The sequence below is a fragment of the Dendrobates tinctorius genome, unplaced genomic scaffold, assembly GCF_039654945.1.
Source record: "Dendrobates tinctorius isolate UK_male_01 unplaced genomic scaffold, ASM3965494v1 ptg000158l, whole genome shotgun sequence".
Taxonomy (NCBI): Eukaryota; Metazoa; Chordata; class Amphibia; order Anura; family Dendrobatidae; genus Dendrobates; species Dendrobates tinctorius.
The window spans coordinates 30,622,969-30,648,725 of NW_027361825.1; the positions used below are offsets into that span (position 1 = coordinate 30,622,969).

Genomic DNA, 25,757 nt, shown 5'->3' on the forward strand with positions numbered 1-25,757 from the left:
TCAAAAAGGCGCATGCGCCGCCAAACGCATACTGCGCATGGCCTGCGCCCCCTGTGATAAAGATAGGGGACGCAGGGTGCAAGCAGCGTCATGCGCCGGTGGGCGGAGCTACCGGCGGAGGCACGGCAGGGGGCGGGGCTTAGCGACGGCCGTGCGCAGGCCGTCGCTGCGCTCATAAACGCTAGTGTGAAACTAGCCTTACAGGTTTTCTTTCACTTCTTAAAGTCATAGCCCACAAATTATTCTAATTTTACCCTGACATTTACCTCCGAGAAAAAAATATGTCCTTCCATACCTTTCCTCTTGACTCAAATAATCCTAAAACATTGCAAGATGTCTAGCTGTGAAAACAAAAGATGGTTTTGCAATATTGTCAAGTTGTTGGGAGATGTCAATGTGAAATGTTGCAACTGAGTGGTTGCGATGTGAGTTTTGCCAACAAGTTACATTAATGTTGTGAGAAATGTGAATCTTTAGTGAAATTTATGAAAGGGTAAGGCTGGGGTCACACTGAGTTAAGGCAGTCCGTTTAATGGATTGTGTTACATCGCTGCATAACGCGGTGTAACGCAATCCATTAATGCTACCATTAACCCCCATTATCAGGCACATCGCCAACGCATGCCATAATCGGCATGCGCTAGTGATGTGCCGTCATTCAGTGACGGACCCTCGGATGTGGGCTGCAGCGTCCAAGGGTTTGTCCCCACTAGTGCAGATGAAGCATCTGTGCTAGCGGTATAGCATAACGCGATCGTGTTATGCTATAGCGTTAATGCAGCCCGTCAATGCTATGCATTGAACGGGCTACTCTAATCCAGTATGGTCCTAGCCTTAGGGTGGAAACTAAGGATGAATATAAAGATCCAAACTAGCCTGATCTGGTGTCCAATTCTGTCATTCATGGCATTTCCAGTGTTCACTTCTGAACTGAAAATCCTATGTCTGTAACTCTTGGTGACTATGCCCCTGTGATGTCACCACGTCATCTGAAGATGTTACTTGGTGCTAGTAAGCTGCAGAGGCATTCAGGATGCCAGACAGAAGATTACTAGTCCAGAAGTGAACATTGCCTCAGTTGAGCTGCCATGGAGAACAGATCTGAACACCGGACCAGGTTACTTCTGATCTCTTTGCTTATCTCTAGTGGACATATTTCTATGTGGTTTTGATCTCAATCAGTGTTTAGTGCAGAGCAGGGATACCCAACCTGTGGCTCGAAAGCCACATGTGGCTTGCAGGACCATAATGTATAGTCCAATCAGCTTAAAACTTTAGCACCAGGTCTACCAAACAGCTATCAAGAGCAAGTCTCCAGATGGTGACTTTTGTGTGTAGCCCCATACACAAGAAAATGTGGATGAGGTGATACTAACTATGGGTTGGAGAGATAAATTACAAACGTGGTCAAAATTGTTGCTACCCCTCGTTTAATGACAGAAAAACCCACAATGGTGACAGAAATAACTTGAATCTGACAAAAGTAATAATAAATAAAAATCTATGAAAATGAACAAATGAAAGTCAGACATTGCTTTTCAACCATGCTTCCACAGCATTTAAAAAAAATAAAACTCATGAAATAGGCCTGGACAGAAATGACAATACCCTTAACTTAACTTTTTGCTGCACAATCTGTAACGCTCACGCCCTGACTAGTTGGCGCGAGCATGGGGGATCTGGCCCCACTGGACGACAAACAAGACTATCCTGGAAGAGGCATAACTAAGCAGCTACCTTGGTGTTCACTGAAGCCTCTGATGGTGAGGTCAGGTTTGTGCGGCAGGTAGCTGCCAGGTACCACTCCTTGGTGGTTTCCAGCTGTGGCTGCTGATCCCACAGAGGGACAGGATAATGCGAGCAGGTGCAGGCTAGTACCAACTAACACGACGGGTACACTAGCGGGCACGGCTGGGGACTCTGACAGGCAGGCGGGCACAGCTGAGACACAGGCAGGCAAGGCTGAGACACTGGCAGGCATGTGGGCATGGCTGAGACACTGGCAGGCAGGCGGGAATGGCCAAGACACTGGCTGGCAGGCAGGCACGGCTGAGGCAATGGCAGGCAGGCACAGATGAGGCACTGGCAGGTAGGCAGGACAGGAACTAACTCAGTAGTGACAGGACAGAGACTCGGACTGGGACGAGTAGTATATGTGAACAGCTGGGGGCTGTTCACACTGGCAGTGCAGGAACTGGTTCAGGAAGGACAGGAACATAGACAGGTACAAAGGGTATGAGGGAACAGGTAGAGAGCGGTTCACACAGAATATGCAGGAACTGACTAGGAACCAATACATATTGGTAGAACAAGGATCCCCAAGATACGGAAAGGAAGCAAAGCAGAACCACAGGGTTGCAGAGCAGAGAATAACCACAAAGAGCGGAACAGGATATGACCGCAAGGCTGCGGAGAGGTGCTGCAGTTTACAGCAAGAGGTTCTGCAGCAGCAGGAGCTACAGAAGGGAAATAGTGCGGAACCGTAAGGTATGCGAAGAGGACCTGCAGCAAGAGGTTCTGCAGCAGCAGGGGCAAAGCAAAGCGGAACCGCAAGGTATGTGGAGAGAAGCTGCAGCAAGAAGTTCTGCAACAGCTAAAGTGGAGCACAGGCAGAGCCGCAAGAGTGTGGAGCACATGCAGGAGAGGACACAAGAATGGACACGGCGGGGAAAGGAGCCACAGACAAGGAGGCCAAAAGACAGAGGTTAGAGCAGAGTTCAGACTAGGCAACGTACAGGGCAAGGCACAGAGACAGGAATAAGAGACACAGGTATAGGATGGAGTTCAGACCAGGCATAGTACGAGTCAGTGCACAGGAACAAGGACACAGACCAGGATATTCTGCCTCCTGGTGGGTGGAAAACATGACACAAAGCACACGGAAACAGAACTGGGTATGTTGCCCCCAGAGCAGGCAGAGCAGACAGAGACAGGACAGGACTTGGCAACTCAGCAGCAAGACACTGACTGAGTTAAGGCTTTGCTCAGGCAGCTTCCACTGGGTGGAGCTGTCTTAAATATATTAGGCCTCTTGGTGATTGGCTGGGAACACCATAGGCAGGTGCACACTGATTCTAAAAGAACCAGAGAGTGCCGGCGCCGCACCCTATGCACACAGTTAGGAAGTATGCAGAGAACAGGCAGGATGCAAGAGGCATACAGCAAGGAGCCAGCAGCAGACAAAACTCACAGCATGGCCCGGAGTAGTGAGTAAGGCTGGTGGGGGATGGGAGACCATGCAGCGATGCCAGCACGGTTGTTACACATGCTTTTGAGGTAATCACTGCAATCAAACGATTCCTGTAACTGTCAATGAGACTTCTGCACCACTCAACAGGTATTTTGGCCCACTCATCAAGAGCAAACGGCTCCAGTTGTTTCACATTTGAAGGTTGCCTTTTCCAGACCGCATGTTTCAGCTCTTTCCAAAGATGCTCAATAGGATTTAGGACAGGGCTCATAGAAGGTAACTTCAGAATAGTCCAATGTTTTGCTCTTAGCCTTTCTTGGGTGTTTTAGCTGTGTGTTTTGGGTCATTATCCTGTTGCAAGACCCATGACTTGTGACTGAGACCAAGCTTTCTGACACTGGGCAGCACATTTCTTTCTAGAATCCCTTGATATTCTTGAGATCTCATTTTACCCTGCACAGATTCTAGAAACCCTGTGCCAGATGCAGCAAAGCAGCCACAGAACATAACAGAGCCACAGTAGGGACAGTGTTCTTTTCTTGATCTGCTTCATTTTTCAGCCTGTGAACATAGAGCTGATGTTCCTTGCGAAAAAAGTTCCATTTTTGTCTCATCTGTCCATAGAACATTCTCCTAGAAGCTTTGTGGCTTGTCAGCATGGAGTTTGGCAAATTCCAGTCTGGCTTTTTTATGATTTTTTTTTCAACAATGGTGTCCTCCTTGGTCGTCTCCCATGAAGTCCACTTTGGCTCATACAACAACGGATGGTGCGATCTGACACTGATGTTCCTTGAGCTTGAAGTTCACCTTTAATCTGTTTAGAAGTTTTTCTGGGCTCCTTTATTACCATTCGTATTATCCGTCTCTTTTGTCATCAATTTTCCTCCTCTGGCCACGTCCAGGGAGGTTGGCTAGAGTGCCATGGAGTTAAAATTTCAGAATAATTTGTGCGACTGTAGTCACAGTAACATCAAGCTGCTTGGAGATGGTCTTAGAACTTTTACCTTTAACAAGTTTGTCTATAATTTTCTTTCTAATCTCCTGAGACAACTCTTTCCTTCGCTTCCTCTGGCCATGCTGAGTGTGATATGCACCATGACACCAAACACCACAGTGAGTATCTGTAGCCCTCTTTACAGGCCCTCTCACTGATTTCAAGAATGTAGACACCTTGATTTAACATGTCCCTTTTGTCACATTATTTTCAGGGGTACCATCATTTTGGTCCAGGCCTATTTCATGAGTTTTATTTTTTTAAAAATTCCGTGGAAGCATGGTTGAAAAGCAGTTTCTGACTTTCATCTGTTCTTTTTCATAGATTTTTTATTTATTATTACTTTTGCCAGATTCAAGTTATTTCTGTGACCATTGTGGGTTTTTCTGTCATTAAACGAGGGGTACCAACAATTTTGACCACGTGTCTAATTAATTTGTAAGCTAAACATAGGGTGATAATTTCTTTGGATGTGGCTCTCGAGGTGAGAAAGGTTGTCTATCACTGATGAAGAGGAATACATTAAGAAAAAGCTATTTTATGTCTTGTGCAGGGCTTAGGCCGGAGTCACACTAGCGATTAAATCGGACGAATGCAATGCGATAAAAAAATCACATTGCAGTCGTCCCTATGTTATTCTATGGTGCTGCTCCCATCATCCGTTTTTTTATCGGAACAGACATTCGCAGACAATCGCAGCATCCGATTTTCGGATCGGATTCACCAATGCAAGTCTATGGATGCGATTAAAAATCGCATTGAAAACGCGCCACACGTGTGACTTGAGATAAAATCGCAAGACTTCTCCAGGTCAACAGGAAAGAGCATCAGGCATTGGCATTGGATGTCAATTTGATGCTTAGATGCAAATAAAATCGGTTCATCGCCGGAAATTCGGATGACAGACGCATCCCTGGACAAGAAATCTTTGTGCGATTTCATACCGTAAAAATCTGACTGACTTTTTAATGGTTGTGTGTGATTCCAACCTTAAGGTGAAGGCCATGCCACATGGATCCTGTGCTGTACTTTGAACCCAATGTGATTCTCTGCATGCCACCAATATTTCAAACATTGTTCCCAATTTGCATTAAATGTTCTACTTTTTAACTTTTACAGAATCACCATTCAACCCCACCAATATACTGGTCCAGACTGTATCCAATGTCATCTGCTCAGTCGTGTTTGGGAATCGATTTGATTATAAAAACTTACATTTTCTGAAACTTTTGAATTTGTTTAATGAAGTATTTCAGTTGCTGAGCTCCACCTGGGGCCAGGTAAATTATTTGCATTCCTTAATTTGCCTCTTTTTCCGTTATTCAAGCAGGACAATCTATTTCTATGTGGACATGTAGATAAATATGAAAGTACATTTTAGCCTTAAATCAGTTTTCAAGTGCCTAAAATGATGGTCTATTGCAGGGGTGGGTAATTAATTTTCCCAAGGGGCCACATGAGAGACCATGATTGTTGTGGAGGGCCGAACCAAAAGGACAAAATTAATTCTGCTCAACATTAATATCGATATGTTATAATTATCATATTATTGATAATTTTATTAATATTAATTGTATCAGAATTGTGTATTGAGCAGAATTAAGTATGCTGAAATCCCCCTATATATCGTTTGAACCTAAGCACAGCCCCTTCAGTATATTGTATGAGCCCCCCCAACAGCCCCTTATATGCGGCATGAGACCCACACAGCCTCCTCCATATGCGGCATGAGCACCACACAGCCTCCCCCATATGCGGCATGAGCCCCACACAGCCTCCCTATAAACTGCATGAGCCCCACAAAGCCTCCCTATATACTGCATGAGCCCCACCCAGCCTCCTTATATACACTGCATGAGCCCCACACAGCCTTAATATATACTGCTGGGCACCACACAGCCTCCCTATATACACTGCATGTTGACCCCCATAGCCTCCCCATGTGCAGCATGTTGCCCCCATACGCAACACCATGTGCAGCATGTCACCCCCTTGTACAGCACCGTCACCCCCCATGTGCAGCACCATGTCACCCCCCATGTGCAGCACCATGTCACTCCACATGTGCAGCATCGTGTCACCCCCTCATGTGCAGCACCATGTCACCCCCCATGTGCAGCACCTTGTCACCCCCATGTGCAGCAGCATCTCAACCCTCCATGTGCAGCGCCTTGTGCAGCACCATGTCACCCCCATGTGCAGCACCATGTCACCCCTCATGTTCATCATCATGTTGTCACCTCCCATGTGCAGCACCATGTTGTCACCCCATGTTGTCACCCCCATAGCCTCCACATGCCCACCCAAATAGCCAATACACATAAGGAAAAAAAAAACACATCACATACTCACCTTGTCACTAGCACTCTTCTTCTCTCCCTGCCTCCGGTGCACAGACTCTCTGGAGTAAACAGCTGATACAATGACGTCATTTAATCGCATCAGTTGTTTCACACGCTAATCGAGTCAGCAGCGCAGTGCAGAGCCGCAGCGCACACGGAAACAGCGAGCGACCAGGCGGGCATCATTCTGATTTCCATCCCCACGGCTGTCTCGGTCCGCGGGCCAGACTGAGACAGCCAAAGGGCTGGTTGTGACCCGCGGGGCGCACTTTGCCCAGGTCTGGTTTATTGCATAATTTTGGACTCCAAACATTGGAGCTTCTAAAAAATCTTACAAAATCTCCAAAGTGCAATTTGACTTTGTATCGGCAGATAAGAAGTGTAAGAGGTAAAAAAGTCTTTGTACAGCTATGAAAGATCAATTGGACTGATAGTTACAAATATTTAATACTATTCTACACAACTCTTGGCCATATTCTTGATCCTACAACTCTAGATAGGGAATAAGTGAACACGTAGCTAGCTATGATTCCAGAGTAACTGCACTTTTTAGAATGGCGTCCAACATCATTCCGCTATTCTTGCCATACTATTTTCACACACATATTTCCTTTGGAAACACCATAGGATCACATATCTTATCAACTTAAAGCATAAAATTGAGGTGTGGAATTGCTCTTTGGCTGTTATTAGCTATTCCCAAAGAACGAAGTTAAGATTTCTTTCGAACATCCACTAACAAAGGTTCATAAGTAGTGATGAGCGAGTATACGCGTTACTATTCGCACAGATAGTACGGTATTCGGCTTACTTGTTACATTGCGAGTATTTGCGTACTCGCCTCGCTATTTTCGGATGTCCCGCCCTGCAGTTTCGGCTCCTCCTTTACAGCCACTAAACATTCTTAACCAATCAAAGTAAAGCTGCAGACATCTTGGCTGTGGCAATACTGTGATTGGCTGGCTGCCCAGCGTCATAGGGTCTATGTAAGCCATGCCGCCGACATTTTGCGCACATTGCATGTACAAGCATAGGGCGAGATCGCTCAGCTGCTAATGAGAGTCTTTAGGCCTCTTGAAAACACAAAAGCCTTTTTCAGGGCTACCTGCAGTGTATACTAGGTTAGTGTACAGTACGAAGAGACACTCGAGCAGGGACAGTTTAAAGAAGCCAATCACTAGCTCCATAATACCACCAAAAAATAGCTCTTTACAGAGCTGAAGACACACAACAAAGTCAGAGTACAGGGAGGGAGAGATTGTGTATTTGGAAGGGAGAGGTGAAAATGTTCTTCCTGTGTCCATCTGAAAACAGCTCTTGTTAGAGGCAAAGCAATGTGTTTCCAGCACACAGAGTACTAGCATTTAGTGCTGCCTTTTTTTTTAAAAAGCACTGGTCTATTTTCCCTTCTGCTTTTGGGGTCAGAGCCTGGCTTCTGCTAGTCACATTAGTCCACTAAAAAAGTGTTAAGTACCCTAAGCAAAGGAGCAGTCCACATGTATCCTACTGCCTGCTATCAAGCACGCACCAGGCCATTTTCCCTGCTGTTTAGGGGGTCAGAGCAGGGCCGGCTCCAGGTTTTTTAGGGCCCTGGGTGAAAGAGTCTTAGTGGGCCCCCCCCCTTTAACACATACCATGATTCATGCCAAGTGACATCCGTGGTGCTGGCCAAAAATGGACTTGTCTCCGCGTGGATCACTTGGACACGCATGTGATCCACACGGACACTCGGTCTGTGGCAAAACACGTTCATGTGAAGGAGGCTTTTGATTAGTAGTGGACGTATGAAAGAAAGAACAGAGAGAAAGAAAGGAAGAACAGAGAAAGAAAGAACAGAGAGAGAAAGAAAGAACAGAGAGAGAGAAAAAAAGATTAGAGAGAGAAAGAGAACGAAAAGAACATACAGAAAGAGAAAGAAAGAGGGGAAAGAAAGAAAGAACAGAGAGAGAGAAAAAGAAAGAATAAAGAGGGAATAGAAAAAACCGAGAGAGAAAGAAAGAGGGGAAAGAAAGGAAGAACAGAGAGAAAAAAAAGAAAGAAAGAAAAAGAACAGAGAGAAAGAAAGTGTACAGAAAAAAGAGCAGAGAGAAAGAAAGAAAGAGAGGGGAAAAAAGAACAGAGGGAGAGAGAGAGAAAGAAAGAGGGGAAAGAAAGAACAGAGAAAGAAAGAAAGAAAGAGGGGAAAGAAAGAAAGATGGGAAAGAAAGAAAAAACAGAGAGAGAAAGAAAGAGAAAGAAAGAACAGACAGAGAGAAAGAAAGAGGAAAGAAAGAACAGAGAGAGAGAAACAAAGAGAAAGAACAGAGAGAGGGAAAGAAAGAGGAATGAAAGAACAGAGAGAAAGAAAGAGGGGAAAGAAAGAGAACAGAGAGAGAGAAAGAAAGAACAGAGATAGAGAAAGAAAAAAAATAGAGAGAAATTACAGAGAGAAAGAAAGAATGAACAGAGAGAGAGAAAGAAACAGAGAGAGAAATAAATATTCTGTAAAGATACCATAGCAGCCCGACTTCCATTGTAGTGCCCAGATGAGCCTCCTGATGCAGGACATATCATGATCCACTCACATGGCTGGCATCCCCAATTCCAAGGGGCTCTGGCTGTCCGCGCTGTCAGAGGAGGACACGGTGATGGATCTGAAGCATTCCCTGAAGTGCTTCCATGGTTCCGTCACAATCTCCTCCCGAAATTACCTCATTTCTGGTCAGCTTCCAGCACGTGACTTCCGGTAGGACGTAACATGCGAGTTATAAAGTGCTCCTTGGGGCTCTGCCGTGTACTCCTGTGTCTGCGGGAAAAGTAATCTCCCGGCTAGGGCAGTCTCTCTCTCAAAATCGGGACTGTCACGCTGGATCCAGGATGGTTGGGAGGTATGAATGCTCCCCACCATACACCTCGTACACGCACGGCTCTGCTTTGTATGCCTCGTAAACCCACGGCTCCGCTCCGTACACCTTGTACACACGCGGCTCTGTTCCATACACATGCAGCTTCACTCCGTACACCCCGTACACACCCGGCTCTGCTCCGCTCTGTAAACACACGGCTCAGCTCCATATACACAGGGCTCTGATCTGTACACCTCGCTCACACATGGCTCCGGGCTTCTCACCATACACCTCTTAGGCTAGTTTGACACTAGCGTTTAAACGACGCGCGCACGGCGCCGCTAAGCCACGCCCCCTGCCGGCTCCCTGCCCGCCCCTTCCTGTTATCGCCTCCTCCGAGCGCAGAGGGCTGCATGCGTTATGCGCACCCTATCTTTAGCATAGGGTGCGCAGGCCGTGCGCAACTATGAATACAGCGTGCGCTGCGCATTTTTGGAGGTGCGCCGTGCGCGCCGAACGCAGCATGTTGCATTTTGGCGCGCACGGCGCACATTCAAAAATGCGCAGCGCACGCTATATTCATAGTTGCGCACGGCCTGCGCACCCTATGCTAAAGATAGGGTGCGCATAACGCATGCAGCCCTCTGCGCTCGGAGGAGGCGATAACAGGAAGGGGCGGACAGGGAGCCGGCAGGGGGTGTGGCTTAGCGGCGCCGTGCGCGCGTCGTTTAAACGCTAGTGTGAAACTAGCCTTACACACATGGCTCCACTCCGCACACCTCATACACACGCAGCTCCGCTCAGTACACCTCGTACACACACGGCTCTGGGCTCCACACCGTATACCTCGTACACATGTGGCTCCGCTCCGTACACCTCGTACACACACAGCTCCGCTCACCTCATACACACACGGCTCTGCTTCGTACACCTCGTACACACAAGGGTCCACTCTGTACACCTCATACACACACGGCTCCGCTCCGTACACCTCGTACACCCATGGCTTTGCTCCGTACACCTCGTACACACACATGGCTCCGGGCTCCGCTTCGCATACTTCGTACACACATGGCTGCGGTCTCCGCTCTTCACACCTTGTACACATACTGCTCCGCTCCGTACACCTCGTACACTCACGGCTTTCCTCCGTACACCTCGTACACACACGGCTCTGGGCTCCGCTCTGTACACCTCGTACACACACGGCTGCGCTCCGTACACTTCGTACACACGGCTCCGCTTTGTACACCTCGTAAACACACGGCTACGCTCCGGTACACCTCGTACACACACAGCTTCGCTCCGTACACCTTGTACACACACAGCTCTGCTACATCCAACCTGTAAACCCCTCCTGAACCCACACAGAAACTTCCCTCATCCAGCACCATGATGACGACCAGCACAGCAGAGTCCTGCAAACACAGAGGCCCCTGATCATGAGACCCCTGACTCCTCCCCTCCTGTGACCTCATCACAGGTCCTCTGCCGCACACAAGAGTACAGCCGTAGCGATGATTCATTGCTGGCTGTGACTTGGGAGCTATGTATGGTATCTCAGACAGCGTGAGTGGGCCCCCCGTCTAGCCAGGGCCCCGGCACTTATCCGCGTGCGCCGGGTGCTGACGCCTGCCCTGCCTGTGCCGCAAACAAGAGAACAGCCTTAGTGATAACTCATTGCTGGCTGTGACTTGGGAGCTATGTATGGTATCCCAGACAGCGTCAATGGGCCCCCTGTCTTGCCAGGACCCCGGCACTTGCCCGGGTGCTGACGCCTGCCCTGGGTAAGAACATGACTTCTGTTGTCCACATTAGTCCACTTAAAAAGGCGTTAAGTGCCCTATGCAAAGTAGTAGTCCAAACATTTCCTACTTCCTGCTACTATGCATGCACCAGGCCATTTTCAAAACTAGAAATAGGGAGGGCACCACCAGCAATGGGTAGGGGATACACCAATGGTCAATATAAAAAGCCAAATAGTCAAAAGAGAGAAAGCTATTGACCAAAAACTGGGATCACCACAATGAATCACAAAAAATGTCAATTTTTATTAAGTGTCAGACAGACCAAAACATAGTTAAAAACATTTAAAAGTCATGAAATGACAATGCACCCAAAAAAAGGTTAATAATATAACCTATACAGGTACCCCTATAACTCATGGTACAGGTATAATAAAGACATGACGAAGCTACCTTTGTGGTAGCGACACGCGTCGGGCATTTTCCACAGGCTCCCCCTAACTTTGGTATGGTACGGCTGCTACATATTTAAATGCACATGTCATGTGCCAGTGTTGAGCATGGCCTTGTGGCTCTGTGTATCATTTTCTCCAGGGCCTAGATGCATTTCGAGATATTTTTCTCGTCTCTAGACTATGTCCTTCTTTTACAATTAAGGGCAGTTAGATTTATGATATTTTGCATATAGTAGTCGACTATTGGATTTGTATTGTGTCCATAAAAGTCAAATTTTCTTTCCATGCATGTTTTTGTATCACATTTATATGGTTCAAATTATTGTTCTTATGGACCAACTATTTGTCTTTATTATACCTGTACCATGAGTTATAGGGGTACCTGTATAGGTTATATTATTAACCTTTTTTTGGGTGCATTGTCATTTCATGACTTTTAAATGTTTTTAACTATGTTTTGGTCTGTCTGACACTTAATAAAAATTGACATTTTTTGTGATTCATTGTGGTGATCCCAGTTTTTGGTCAATAGCTTTCTCTCTTTTGACTACCAGGCCATTTTCCCAACTATTTTTCCCAGTTTGCCGTCCTTGCGTTACACAAGCACGTGTTAAACAATCTGAACCGTGCTCTCACCAAAGCCATAACCGGGAAGGTCCACCAAACAACAGACACCTGGACAAGTTGTTGCGGACAGGAACGATACATTTCTGTCACTGCACACTGGGTGAACCTGGTGGAGGGTGGGACAAAGGCGCAAACTGGAACATCACACATGCTACCCACGCCAAGAATAGCGGACCCAACTTCTGTCAATGTTTCCGCTTCTTCATATTCTCATTCCTCTTTGCCCTCCTCCTACTCCTCTTCCTCTGCTGAAGTACCCTCCCCATCACTGCCAAGCTGGGACCTGTGCAGCAGCACATTGGCAAAGTGGCAACACGCTCTGCTGAAGCTGATCTGTTTAGGTTATAAACCATGAACAAGCTTTAAAACAACAGACCGATCAGTGGCTCTCCCCGCTACACTTCCAACCCGGTCAGGTCGTCTGCGATAATGGGTGTAACCTGGTGGCGGCTTTAAAGGTCGGTAAGCTGGTACACGTGCCATGCATGGCTCACGTGCTGAACCTAGTTGTTCAGAAATTTCTGAAAAGTTATATTGCCTTGCGGTATCTACTTGAGAAGTTGCACTGTATTAGTGCCCATTTCTGCCATTCCTCTACCGCTTTTGCTGGTCTTACAGTGCTGCAAAAGCACTTGAATTGGCCAAGTCACCGACTCATTTGCGACCTGCCTACGTGGTGGAACTTAACCTATCATATGTTGGCGAGGATTAGTGAGCAGCAGAGGGCAATAGCTGAATACCAGCTTCAACATGCCCATCAGACTGAGAGTCAGCTACCACACATTACAACTGTCGAGTGGGTGTGGATCACTGACATTTGTGAGGTTCTTGAGAACTTAGAGTACTGCACCAAGCTTGTGAGTAGTGATGAGGCTATTATCAGCGTAACAATCCCGATGCTGTGCCTCTTGAAACAATCACTGCATAAACTGCATGTTGTTATGGAGCCAGATTTCACAATGGGTGATACTACCCAGCCAATATTCTGAGGCAACATTGGGTGATGAAGAGGGAGATGTGGAGGATGAGGATGGAGAGGACTTGTTTTTCTGTGCTACCAAGGGGACTCCTAATGCTACAGAGGGGACACCCAATCCAAGTTACATGTCTGTGCAGCCTAGATGGGCTGGAGAGGAGGAGGTGGAGGAGAAGGTGAGTCAGTGTGAGGAGAGGATGGGTACTATTCCTACTGTTGGGGACACAGATCATTTGCCTTTTTGCAGCTTGGATCACATGGCACAGTTCATGTGTAAGTGTCTGTGGCAAGACCCTCGCATGATACACGTGTAATCCAAAAAAAAAAAAAAATACTGGTTGGACACATTTCTTGATCCATTGAACAAGGATAAATTTCCTCCTCTCCTTTTGGAGTCATCAAAGAGTTTTACAATGGAATCGTTCAAGAGAGCCATTGTAGATCAGTTGCTGAAAACATCACCCTCAGAAAATGCTGATGGCAGAGGAAGCAACTGTTTTCAACACCAAGGGATAATGGGGAGAGACACAAACACCAAGCCCAACAGAGGTGGGGGGAAAATGTGCATAAATTGGGTAATTTTCAATAAACCAGCACAACAGCAAGGGCTATCTGTGCCTGTAACAATGCCAAGGAGGGAGAAGTTACAGAACATGGTCAAGGGGTACTTAAGTGACCATATGTGCGCCCTTTCTGGCGCTTCAGTTCCAGTTAATTATTTGTTGTCCAAGCTGAACACTTTGCTCGACCTCTCCTTATTCGTCTTCGAGGTGCTGGCCTGCCCGGCTGCGAGTGTGATGCCAGAGAGTGTTTTCAGTTCTCCTAGGCCAATCATCACTGATAGACGCACACGCCTTTCCACAGAAAATGGAGAGAGACTTACTCTGATTAAATTCAGCAAGGACTGGATATCTCCACAGTTTGCAATCTCTCCAGATGACAGCAAGCCAACCTAAATTCACCAAAAATGCTGATTCCTGATACTGCTGTTAAAGTCAACCCGATACTGCTGTTAAAGCCAACCCTTCCCAAAAAAAAGTTTCCTTCCTTCATCAACCATGACTCAGCCCATAGTGCTAATTTTTACAAACCCTATGCACATTGTGCAGTGGACAAACCAGGTGTCACAATCCGTTTTTGGATCTGTGTCAGTTTGGGCTGCTCACATACAAACTTTTTTCCTTTCAGGCCATCGGAGGTTAATATTAGTTTTCTCACCGGTGGCTGCTGGTGTTACGACATGTTTAGTTAGTCTGCGTGTGCTGGTGGTGACCACTCCCACCTTCCTATATAAGGTCACCTGGTGCATCAGCTGACTGTTGGTTATGACAGGTCCTTTTTGGATACCAAGGCTGGAGCTACCTGGTGCAGTGGTGGTTCAGCTTGTTGGGAGCAGTGGTGGTTCTGCTGAAGAGAGGAACTTTCTGGAGCAGTGGTGATTCTGCTGAAAGCTGAGTTCAGGAGCCTTATTCTGCTGCACGGTGCATTGGCAGCAGAGAAAGCTAAGTCTTGTTTTGTTTAACCCTGTCTGTCATCTCTCCCCTTGGTGTTTTATTAGTGCAGCGGTGGGACCAGTGTCTGCACTTACCAATTCCCAAGTGAGGGAGAGGTGCAGGGTAAGTGAGGGACAAGTTGTCCTGCTCGGCGACGGTTTGAGAGAAGCCATATAGGGATGTCAGGATAGACAAGGGCACAGCCTCAGGCAAGTGCAGCAGGTTTCCATTTCCCCATTCCCTACTCTAGGGCCCACCATTGTAATTGTGTCCCCGATGTCCCCTTGTTTGTCTTATTATTTGGTGACCGACCTGTCGTCGGGTCGCGTCACACAGGGCCAGTAACATATTGTGACACCAGGACAGTATTCCTACTCCATCCTAACTACTATTTGTGATTGGAGGCCCTTGGAATGGTGGCTTCCTGCGTCAGCCATGACTCAGCCCATAGAGCTAATTTATACAAACCCTATGCACATTGTGCAGTGGATAAATCTTGAAAGTAAAGTGGTCCTACCAAGCTAATATTTGTCATTGGAAACCCTTGTGACAGATTGTCTCACATTTTGACTGAGATAGGCAATACATATTCAATAGAAATCTAGGTTTGGTAGTTGTTCTTGTGTATCTGTAAAAGTGGCATAATACTGTGACAATCTTATTCCCAGAAACCATATGTGAGCATGCAGGCATAGTCTTCAGGCTCTTTCCATTCTGTTTCATCACTTTCCCATCAATTTCAGCCTTTTCCGCAAGCCCCCAGAGTAGTAGTGTCCAGCAGAAATTTACTCGCATTTCCCATTGACTTGCATTGTACTCTCTATTCAGAACGAATATGCGATTTTTACAAAGTACTCGTTACGAGTACAGCGATTACGAATATTACGGTTCTCGCTCATCACTTTTCATAAGCATTAAAGACATGATCAACATTTTAAGCATGACTACAAATGTTAAATTTATTTTTGTGTTCAGTACCTCTGCTTCTGTTGCCGGGAGGCACCATATCTTCGCTACGGGTGATGCAGAGCAACAGTGCAGAACCTATGTTTGATTTCTGGAACATGTGGTACAATCAAGGCAGGGAGCTTGAACATTAATTCTTGACCATATTTGTCATTAACTCCCTTCTGTGAGCCTTGGGAGGCTCTTGCACTGTATAAACTCTTAGCTCCCTTGTCCTAGCTGCCAAAATAGGTTATATCTGACTCAGGTTCTGCCTCTATACCTTTGTTGCCCTGATGCTGTGTAGTAAATATTTGATGACTTCAGATTGTTTGGAACTTTGCCACTCCCTGGCAATTCTGTTCCCTTCCCTGACTACCTGTTGTTGACATGGCTTTCTTACTATCCCCTGCCAGCCTGCTCCATTGATCAGCAGCTGCTCCATGATACCCTACCTAGGAGCCCCTAAGTATAGGGATTAAATTCTGTAAGTCTGTGAACCCCCCTGAGATTTGCTAGATGGATGGAATTGCTGTTGAAAATCCTGTCTGTGAAAGCCCTATTAGGATTGGCTAGGCTACCATGCACAGAGCAACTTTTCAATATATTTGGCTCACAACTATGGCTCAAATTCAAACTGTGGCTGATTTAAATGCAGGCTCTAACTCAGTTGGTTCATGATCTTGCAGTGCAGATTCAGGAATCTAAAAGTGGTCAGGGTAAAGACTAGTGGTGGGCGAGCACTAAAATGCTCGGATGCTCATTGCCCGGGTCGAGCAAATTTGAATGCTCGGGTGCTCGACCGGAGCAACAAGACCAAGGTAAGTCTATGGGAGACTCGAGCAGACCCAGCGATCTGCATAGGGACTAGAAATTGCAGAATTTGATGGGAACAGTGCTGAAGTGACATGGGAACAACATGGGGATGACTCCTGGAAGCATTTCTGACTCCAAGGTCACTGTTGTGAACAACGTTGTCACTTTTACAGACTCAGAATAAATACAAAAAGGAAACCAAAATGGATTTTCTTGGGAAATATGTTAAGCAACATCCTTTGCAGGGTAATGACTTGTATGTAAGGAAAAATTAATAAACAAAAATGCTCCCCCCACACCTTGGGCTATGGTCACACGTAGCGTTTTTGATGCGTTTTTCAACTTTAGCATTGCATTCAACCAAGACAAATGCATTCACTATGAAATGTAATTTTAACATTTTACAACCTTATCTGGCCATGTGGTGTGTGACACATCATCAGACACATCCTGTTTCATTTATGAAGGAGGGACTCTGAAAATCACAAAGCCTAATTTTATAGGGCTATCAGGTACTATTCTTAAAGGGCCAACAGTTGGCCCTCACTAATATTAGAGAGCCATCAGCCGACTATGCTTTGTTGTTCCCATTATTAAACAGAGGGTCTCCTACGCTGTTATTGCGTATTCAGCGAGTGACAGGGCTGCCCAAAATTTGGATGCACTCCAATGCCTCTTTGAAGAGACGTACAGGAGGGCTTCCTGAAAACAATTTTCCCATTATTAGGAAGGGGGTCTCCCATAGTGTTTGCCTATGCAGTGAATGCAAGGGCTGACCAAAAATTTGGAGGCACTCCAATGCCCCTTGGAAGAGATGTGGACGAGGGCCTCATAAAAAAAGTTACCATTAGAAAGGAGCGGGTCTCCTATACTTGTAATGCCCATGCATTAAGTGTATGGGCTGACCAACATTTACCCCTGGGGGGTATGCATGAACATACTGTATAACCATATTTTTTTATTGGCATCATAAACACTCCTTAAAAAAATGATGTGGGTGTTGCATCATGGACCACGGTCACCCTGGTGATATGGTGGTGGAGGATGAGGAGAATGAGGAGAACAGCAGCAAATAGCCAAAATTAGGACACGTATACCCATGTGTGGGTGTGAAGAGGTGCATGGGAATAGACCTTCCAAAAAAAGACACTGGATTTTAGTTTATGTCATGCTGCTATCATTCGGTGGTGTTGAGAAGTCTGGCCCAATGCAGCCCTTGTTCATTTTTATAACAGTCAGCCTGTCAGCATTTTCAGTTGTCAGGCGGATGCACTTGTCAGTTATAATTCCACCAGTCGCACTAAATACCCGCTTTGATAAAATGCTAGCTGCAGGGCAGGCCAGAACCTCCAAGGCATAGAGAGCCAGTTCATTCCACGTGCTCAGCTTGGATACCCAATAATTATAAGGCACAGAGGAATCACAGAGGATGATTGTACAGTCTTCAAGGTACTCCCTCAGAATCTTCCCAAGCTTTGCACTCCCTGTGAGAGTAGCCCGCACCTCAGGGCCTGTGCGATGGGAGGGTCTGAGAAAAGTCTCCCACAACTTTGATAGTGTTCCCCTGCCTCTGCTGGATTGGAGCTGTGTCTCTCTTGCCTGTACTTCTTGGTTGTCCAACGAACTGTAAAGTCTGCCGCCAGCATTTTCACATGGGAATTTTTTAATAATTTCACAATACGGGACTTCTTGTACTGCCCCTTTTTAGCAGACCTGTCCACCTCAGGAATAAGAGATAGAATGTTCTCCTGTAGCATGGGTCTAGAAGTGTCACCAACCAGTAATGAATGTCACCTAAAATTTTGAGAACACGAGGGTCACGTGAACGTCAGAGTAACATAAACTCAGCCATGCATTGCAGACTACTAACAGGCAAGACTTCTGTGTCCTCACCAAGAGGATGACTGACCAGGCTCTCCTCCTTCTCCCTGTCCTCAGGCCATCCACGCTGAACAGATGGTATGACAGTTGTGCAGATAGTACCGTCTATAGCGCATGAAACTAACTCCTGTTCTTCCTCCTCCTCATCTTCCTCATTGTCACCCAATCCACATTGTGATGAGATGAGACTGGGCTGTGTGTAATCATCCTGTATGGTTCCTTGCTCCATCTCATAGTGCTCCGCCTGCAATGCATCCTCTTTGATTGTGAGCACAAAGCATTTCAGAATACAGAGAAGCAGGATGATGACGCTAATTATGGCGTCATCACAGCTCACCATCTTGATGGAGTCCTCAAAGTTTTGGAGGATGGTACATATTTCTGACATCCATATCGACTCCTGAGGTCTTATGTGTGGAGTCTGAACTGAATACCAATGGCCTTGTTGATGCTGGTAGTCAACAACTGCCCTCTTCCGCTCACAAATCCTTTCCAACATCTGCAGTGTAGTTCCAACATGTGGGGACATCACACACCACTCAGTGAGCCAGAAGTTGTAACATCTCCTAAAGCACGGCAAGGGCGATGGAAGCTGTAGCTGAATTCTAAAATCGGCACACAGGTGGTGTACTTTGACAAGCAGATCCAGCAGCTCCAGGTAAGTTTTGAGAAAACACTGAAACATGAGGTTAAGCACATGGGCCAGGCATGGTATGTGTGTGAGCTCTCCTCTCCTCAGAGCCGCTACCAGGATCTGGCCATTGTCACACATGACCATGCCTGAGTGTAGGTTCAACGGTGTCAGCCACAGATCTGCCTGCTCTTTCAGAGCTGTCCACAATTCTTCAGCATTGTGCTGTTTGTCAGTTAAGCATATTAGCTTCAGCACAGCCTGTTGCTGCTTGGCTGAGGCAGTGCTGCTGTGCTTTCAGTTTGTGACTGATATGATCATTTCAGAGATGGAGGCTGAAGAGGAGGAGGAGGAGGTGCAAGGAACTGTAGAATGTGGGGGCAACCCTGATTGACCTAGGGCCTGTAATCCTCAGCATCGGGAGGACGTGTTCCATCCCAAGGTCCAACTGTCCACTATGTTAACTCAGTTTGCAGTCAGCGAGATGTACCGGTCCTGATGTACTGGCCCTGCTCACAAGCACTTGTCCACGTGTCTGTCGTTAGGTGGACTTTTCCAGTAACTGCAATGTTGAGGGCATGGCTAATGTTGTGGGACAGATGCTTGTGTAATGCGGGACGGCACAACGGTAGAAATAGTGGCGGCTGGGGACCAAGTACCGAGGGCTGGTCACCGCCATCAGGTTGCGGAAAGATTCAGTCTCCACGAGCCTAAAAGGCAACATTTTGAGCGCAAGCAGGTGGAGCCGACCCCTATATGGGATCGTTAGGAGCAGGCCCAGGTGTTCGGGAACCACGATAGCCGGTACCGAGAGGGGCGGCTTAGAGTGGACTAGAGCTGGAGCACATAACTGTAGGAGATAGGACCAGAGTGGGGTTGTGGGACTGGAGCATAGACAGCAGGACAGAGCAGGATAACTGGAGACAGGACCGGAGTAGGACTGCGGGACTGGAGCCTAGACAGCAAGACGGAACAGTGTCGTGGATGGATTTACTTTTTATTTGGGTAGATTTACCCCTGTGCATACTGTGGCCTGTCCTAATTAGACAGAGTCTTATTGAGCGCTCAAGGAAGGAAAGACGCCAGACTTGGTTGGCAGCAATACCTCCCAGCAAAACTCTGGAAGTTTATTGAATATACTTGATTTTATCAGTTTTACAGAAAGGAGTGGTTACTCATTAACATAAAGGCTTTACTTCTTAGCTAATTGGTCAGTTTTAATGCATAAACATATATGGGCGTCGACCTAAGGTGACTTAAGCATCAGATGATATACTGCTCTTTGTCTTACAATGTCAGCAATGTTCTGATATCGGCTGGCACATCTGGCCTAAACTTCCTCTTTCTATGTCTGGGACAAATATCACAAGACAATGCTATCATAAGATACCATCTGCTCCCCAGACTCTCTCATGGGGGGGGGGGGGGGGGGCAGTAGGTCATTTCCATCAACTAGTTACAAGGTTCAAACTGTGAATATGTATCTGTGTGCAGTATATAGCTTATATAAGAGTACATGAGTATATAGCCTATAGCATGCAAGTGAGATCTATATGAAATACATATATATTTCCATAACAACAGGAACACAGGAGGCAGGACTGGAGTAGGACTGCAGGGCTGGAGCATAGATAGCAGGACCGAGCAGGAACACGAGAGGTAGGACTGGGCTGGAGCATAGATAGCAGGACAGAGCAGGAACACGGGAGGTAGGACTGGAGTAGGACAGCAGGGCTGGAGCATAGATAGCAGGAAGGAACAGGAACCACGGAGTACAGGACTGTGAGACTGTGGCAGGAACCACGGAGTACAGGACTGTGAGACTGCGGCAGGAACCACGGAGTACAGGACTGAGAGACTGCGGCAGGAACACGAGGAAGCAGGACCTAGTGTGCTAGCAAACACAACAATCAGGCACCTCCCTCAAAGGAGGACCGCCTGATATGCCCCTGTCTGGACTGCCATTGGTCCAGTGGTGCTTCCGGGTCAGGGCATTGCCAGAGCATAAGTGACAGGAGGGAGGTGCGGCCACGGCCTATGGCGCATTGCCGTCGGCCGCAGACCTGTCAGAAGGGACCGCCGTGGATGTCGGACGGCGGGGGGCTGCGGCGCGGGAGCGGAGGCCGGGTGAGTATGCAGTGGCGGCGTGACAGTACCCCCTCCCCTAAGCCGCCCTCCCCTGAGGTTAGCAAAAAATCTCTTGAGGATACGGGGAGCATTGATATTCTCCCAAGGCTCCCAGGATCTCTCCTCAGGACCAAAGCCCTTCCAATCAATGAGAAAAAGAGTCCTACTTCTAACCTTTTTCATGGCGATGATGTCCTCCACCTCAAAGATATTATCGGCACCAACCGGCTGAGAAACAGGATCAGACATGGAGTGGAGGCTGTTCAGTACCACAGGTTTCAGGAGAGAGATGTGGAAGGTGTTCAGGACCCGGAGCGAAGCAGGCAACCTCAATTTGTAGGCGACTTCATTAACCGAACCAAGAATTTCAAACGGACCGATGTAGCGTGGACCCAACTTGTAAGAGGGCAGTTTCAAGCGGATAAATTTGGACAAGAGCCAGACTTTGTCCCCGATGTGATACGGTGGGGAGTCCAATCTCTTTTTGTCAGCATAATTTTTCATCCGGTCAGCAGCCCTCTTGAGTGACGTGTTGGTCTCAGCCCAGATCTTGGAAAATTCAGAAGACAAGACGTTGGCCGCGGGTACCTCGGAGGCAGGGGTTACCGGAAGGGGAACACCAGGATGTTTACCAAACACAATGAAAAACGGAGACTTGACCGAGGACTCGCCAGTGTGGTTGTTATAGGCGAATTCTGCCCAGGGAAGTAGGTCAACCCAATCGTTCTGGTGGGCGTTGGAGAAATGGAGAAGGTACCCAGTCAACGTCTGGTTGGTGCGCTCCACCTGTCTGTTGGACTGTGGATGGTAGGCAGAGGAGAAGTCGAGGGAAACGTTCATGAGCTTACAAAGTGCCCGCCAGAACTTGGAGGTGAACTGAACCCCCTGGTCAGAACCAATATGTTACGGTAGTCATGGAGTCTGAAGATCTGGTGGATAAAAACTTTGGCCAACTCAGGAGCCGAGGGAAGACCGGACAGAGGGATGAAATGGGCCATCTTGGAGAAACGGTCCACCACCACCAGGATGACTGTACAGCCAGAAGAACGGGGTAGGTCGGTGATGAAATCCATGGCTATGTGTTCCCAAGGAACCACAGGGACAGGCAATTGGAGCAATAAACCAGATGGAAGTCGTCGCTGCACTTTGCTCTTAGCACAGGAGGGACAAGAGGCCACAAAATCAAGCACATCTTGGCGAAGCGTCGGCCACCAGTAGTGACACGTGATAAGGGCAAGCGTCTTTTTGGTTCCGGCATGACCGGCCAATCTGGAAGAGTGTCCCCATAGAAGGACTTTTTGCTTGAGATTTTTATGCACAAGGGTCTTGCCGGGGGGTGGAGAAAGCCAGTTCACTGGAGCCACTGTGATGATTTTAGTGGGCTCAATAATGTGCGAAGGTTCCTCCACTGTTTCGATTGGCTGGAAGACCCTGGATAGGGCGTCGGCCTTGGTGTTCTTGTTGCCGGGGCGAAAGCGGAGCTCGAAGTCAAATCGGGCAAAAAATAAGGACCATCTAGCCTGACGAGGATTGAGTCTCTTGGCAAACTGGAGATAGGCCAAGTTCTCCTCCAGGAGATGACGCCATTCTTCCAGGGCCAATTTTATGGCCAACCGCTCATGGTCGCCGATTGAGTAGTTGCACTCAGATGGAGAGAAGGCCTTTGACTAGAAGCCACAGGGATGCAGACGACCGGAGGCGGATCTCTGGGACAGTACTGCCCCGGCACCTGTTGAAGAAGCGTCCACTTTGAGTACAAAGGGTTGGTTGCTTTCAGGACGGTGAAACACTGGAGCCGTGGAAGGCCTCCTCCGCCTCAGTAGTCCAAGAATTGGGAGCTGTCCCCTTGCGAGTGAGGGTGGAAATTGGTTTGGTTAAAGCGGAAAAGTGAGAAATGAATTGCCTGTAATAATTGGCTAATCCGAGAAACCGTTGTATTGCTCTTACTCCAACGGAGCGAGGCCATTTGAGAATGGCAGTTAGTTACTCGGGATCCAACTTTAATCCAGTGTCTGAGATTATATATCCCAGAAACGGCAGAGAGGTTGGCTCAAACAAACATTTCTCAATCTTGGCATACAGGCGATTCTCCCGAAGACGCTGTAACACCAGGCGAACACTCTTTCTGTGGGATGCGAGATCCGGAGAGAATGTCATCTAAGTACACGACCACATAGGAGTACAAGAGGTCCCGGAAGATTTAGTTGACAAACTCTTGAAACACCGCAGGAGCATTGCAGAGACCAAAGGGCATGACCAGGTACTCATAATGGCCGTCTCGAGTGTTGAAAGCCGTCTTCCACTCATCACCGGCGCGGACCATATTATAAGCTCCCCTAAGGTCTAACTTGGAGAAGACCAGAGTCAAACAGCTCCGGAATGAGTGGAAGAGGATACCTGTTCTTGATGGTGATCTCATTCAAGCCCCTATAGTCAATGCACGGCTGTAGAGATCCATCCTTTTCTTGATGAAGAAAAACCCAGCTCCCGCGGGTGAAGAGGACTTCCGTATAAAACCTTTGGCGATGTTCTCCCGGACATACTCGGACATGGCTAAGGTCTCTGTGGGAGAGAGAGGGTAGATTCTGCACCTAGGAGGGGTCAAACCAGGGATTAGCTCGATTGGGCAGTCAAAAGACCGGTGTGGAGGAAGAACCTTCGCTTTCTTCTTATCAAAGAAATTGGCATAGGAACTGTAGGCTGAAGGAAGGCCCGCAAGGTCAGGAGGTGGCCGAGGAGTGGCCGCAAGACAGACTGGAGTCAGGCAGCGAGCTTGGCACGGGTGGCCCCAGCGGAGTACCTCCCCTGAAAACCAGTCTAGGACAGGCTGATGAGTCCTTAACCAAGGGAGACCGAGTAGAATCGCATCGGAGAGCTTGGGCAAAACGTAGAAGGCTAACTTCTCTCGATGTAAGGCTCCGACTTGTAACTCCACTTCCTCAGTGACAGTCTCCTGTAGCGGTTTGCCATCCACTGCGGCAATCAGGCGAGGATTACATAGGCTAACCACGGGAATTTGGTACTTGTCCACCTCTTCACGCTGGATGAAGTTACCTGCCGAGCCCGAATCCACGTAGGCCACCTCGGACCCACGTCTCTGCCCTGAAACCACAAGAACAGAAAAGGTAAGAGGTTGAGAGGAATCAATAGCACCTAGGGAGGCCTCTCTTACCTGACCTAGGTGGAGGAGTTTCCCGGTCTCTCAGGACAGGTGCGGACAAAATGAGACGAACTCCCGCAATAGAGGAGGGCCCGTCTCTCCCTCCGACGCAACTCGGCCAACTTGAAGAGATCCACCTGCATGGGTTTGACCGAGGAGGGAGAAGGGGACCCGGCTGGACGGGGATTAGCGGACCGATTGGAAAGGGAAGCGGTCTAGTAGACCTCCTGTCTCTCGCTGATTCCCGGGCATGCTCCTGGAAGCGCAGGTTGATGCGGGTGGCCAGTGAGATAAGGTCCTCTAGGGTGGTCGGGGTATCCCGACCCGCGAGTTCATCCTTTATTCTGCTCGAAAGACCACGCCAGACTGCCCCCACCAGTGCCGCGTTATTCCAACCCAGTTCAAAGGAGAGTGCGAAAGCGGATAGCATACTGCCCGACCGTGAGGGAACCCTGATGAAGGTTAAAAAGAGATTCGGTAAGGGAGCCTAACTGACCTGGCTCATCAAAAACCCTGCGAAAAGAATCCAAAAAGACCGGAAGACCCGAGAAAATGGGGTCGTCCCGTTCCCAGAGAGGGTTCAGCCAGGACAGGGCCTCTCCCTCCAGATGGGACATAATGAAGGCTACTTTGGCCCGGTCAGAGGGATATTGCTGAGGCAACCATTCAAAATGGGGGCTACACTGATTTAAGAACCCCCTGCAGAGCTTGGGATCGCCACTAAACCGAGGCAGCTTGGCGAGTCCGGGTCGTGGCGGCAGACTGAAGGACCGACAAACGGCTATCAACGGAGGCTATATAACTCAAAATATGGGCTTGAGTCTCCCGTTGCTGGCCCAGCTCCTGTTGAAGATTGGCTAGTTGAGTGGCATTTCCAGGATCAGCCACCTGTCCATAGACTTCATGACAGACATGATGCATCCCTGATTCTCCCATAAAAAGAGCAACTCCTTTTGGGTAGCAGCAGAAGAACCGGCGGAGTCCATGGCCTGATCGTACTGTTACCATGGTTGGTCGGGTGCGGAAAATCTCCAAGAGTGGACCCTCTGGATCGTGGCACCGAGGGGCCCCGGGCGAGCTGCCTGGTGGAGCTGACCCCTATACAGGGATCGTTAGGAGCAGGCCCAGAGGTTCGGGAACCACGATAGCCGGTACCGAGAGGGGCTGCTCAGAGTGGACTGTAGTTGTAGCACGAGACTGTAGGAGATAGGACCAGAGTGGGGTTGTGGGACTGGAGCATAGACAGCAGGACGGAGCAGGATAACTGGAGACAGGACCGGAGTAGGACTGCGGGACTGGAGCCTAGACAGCAAGACGGAACAGTGTCGTGGATGGATTTACTTTTTATTTGGGTAGATTTACCCCTGTGCATACTGTGGCAGGATGGAGCAGGAACACAGGAGGCAGGACTGGAGTAGGACGGCAGGGCTGGAGCATAGATAGCAGGAAGGAACAGGAACCATGGAGTACAGGACTGTGAGACTGCGGCAGGAACCACGGAGTATAGGACTGAGAGACTGCGGCAGGAACACGAGGAAGCAGGACCTAGT

The 25,757-nt window shown here is 48.1% G+C and overlaps 1 protein-coding gene across 1 annotated transcript in view; it reads left to right on the forward strand.

Moving 5' to 3' along the window:
• LOC141052037 (cytochrome P450 2G1-like) overlaps nucleotides 1–25,757 on the forward strand; it is a 129,508-nt gene that overhangs the window by 80,859 nt on the left and 22,892 nt on the right. The window contains exon 4 of the mRNA XM_073549216.1: nucleotides 5,302–5,464. Coding sequence (XP_073405317.1) covers nucleotides 5,302–5,464 — 163 coding nt within the window. The remainder of the gene's footprint in view (nucleotides 1–5,301; nucleotides 5,465–25,757) is intronic.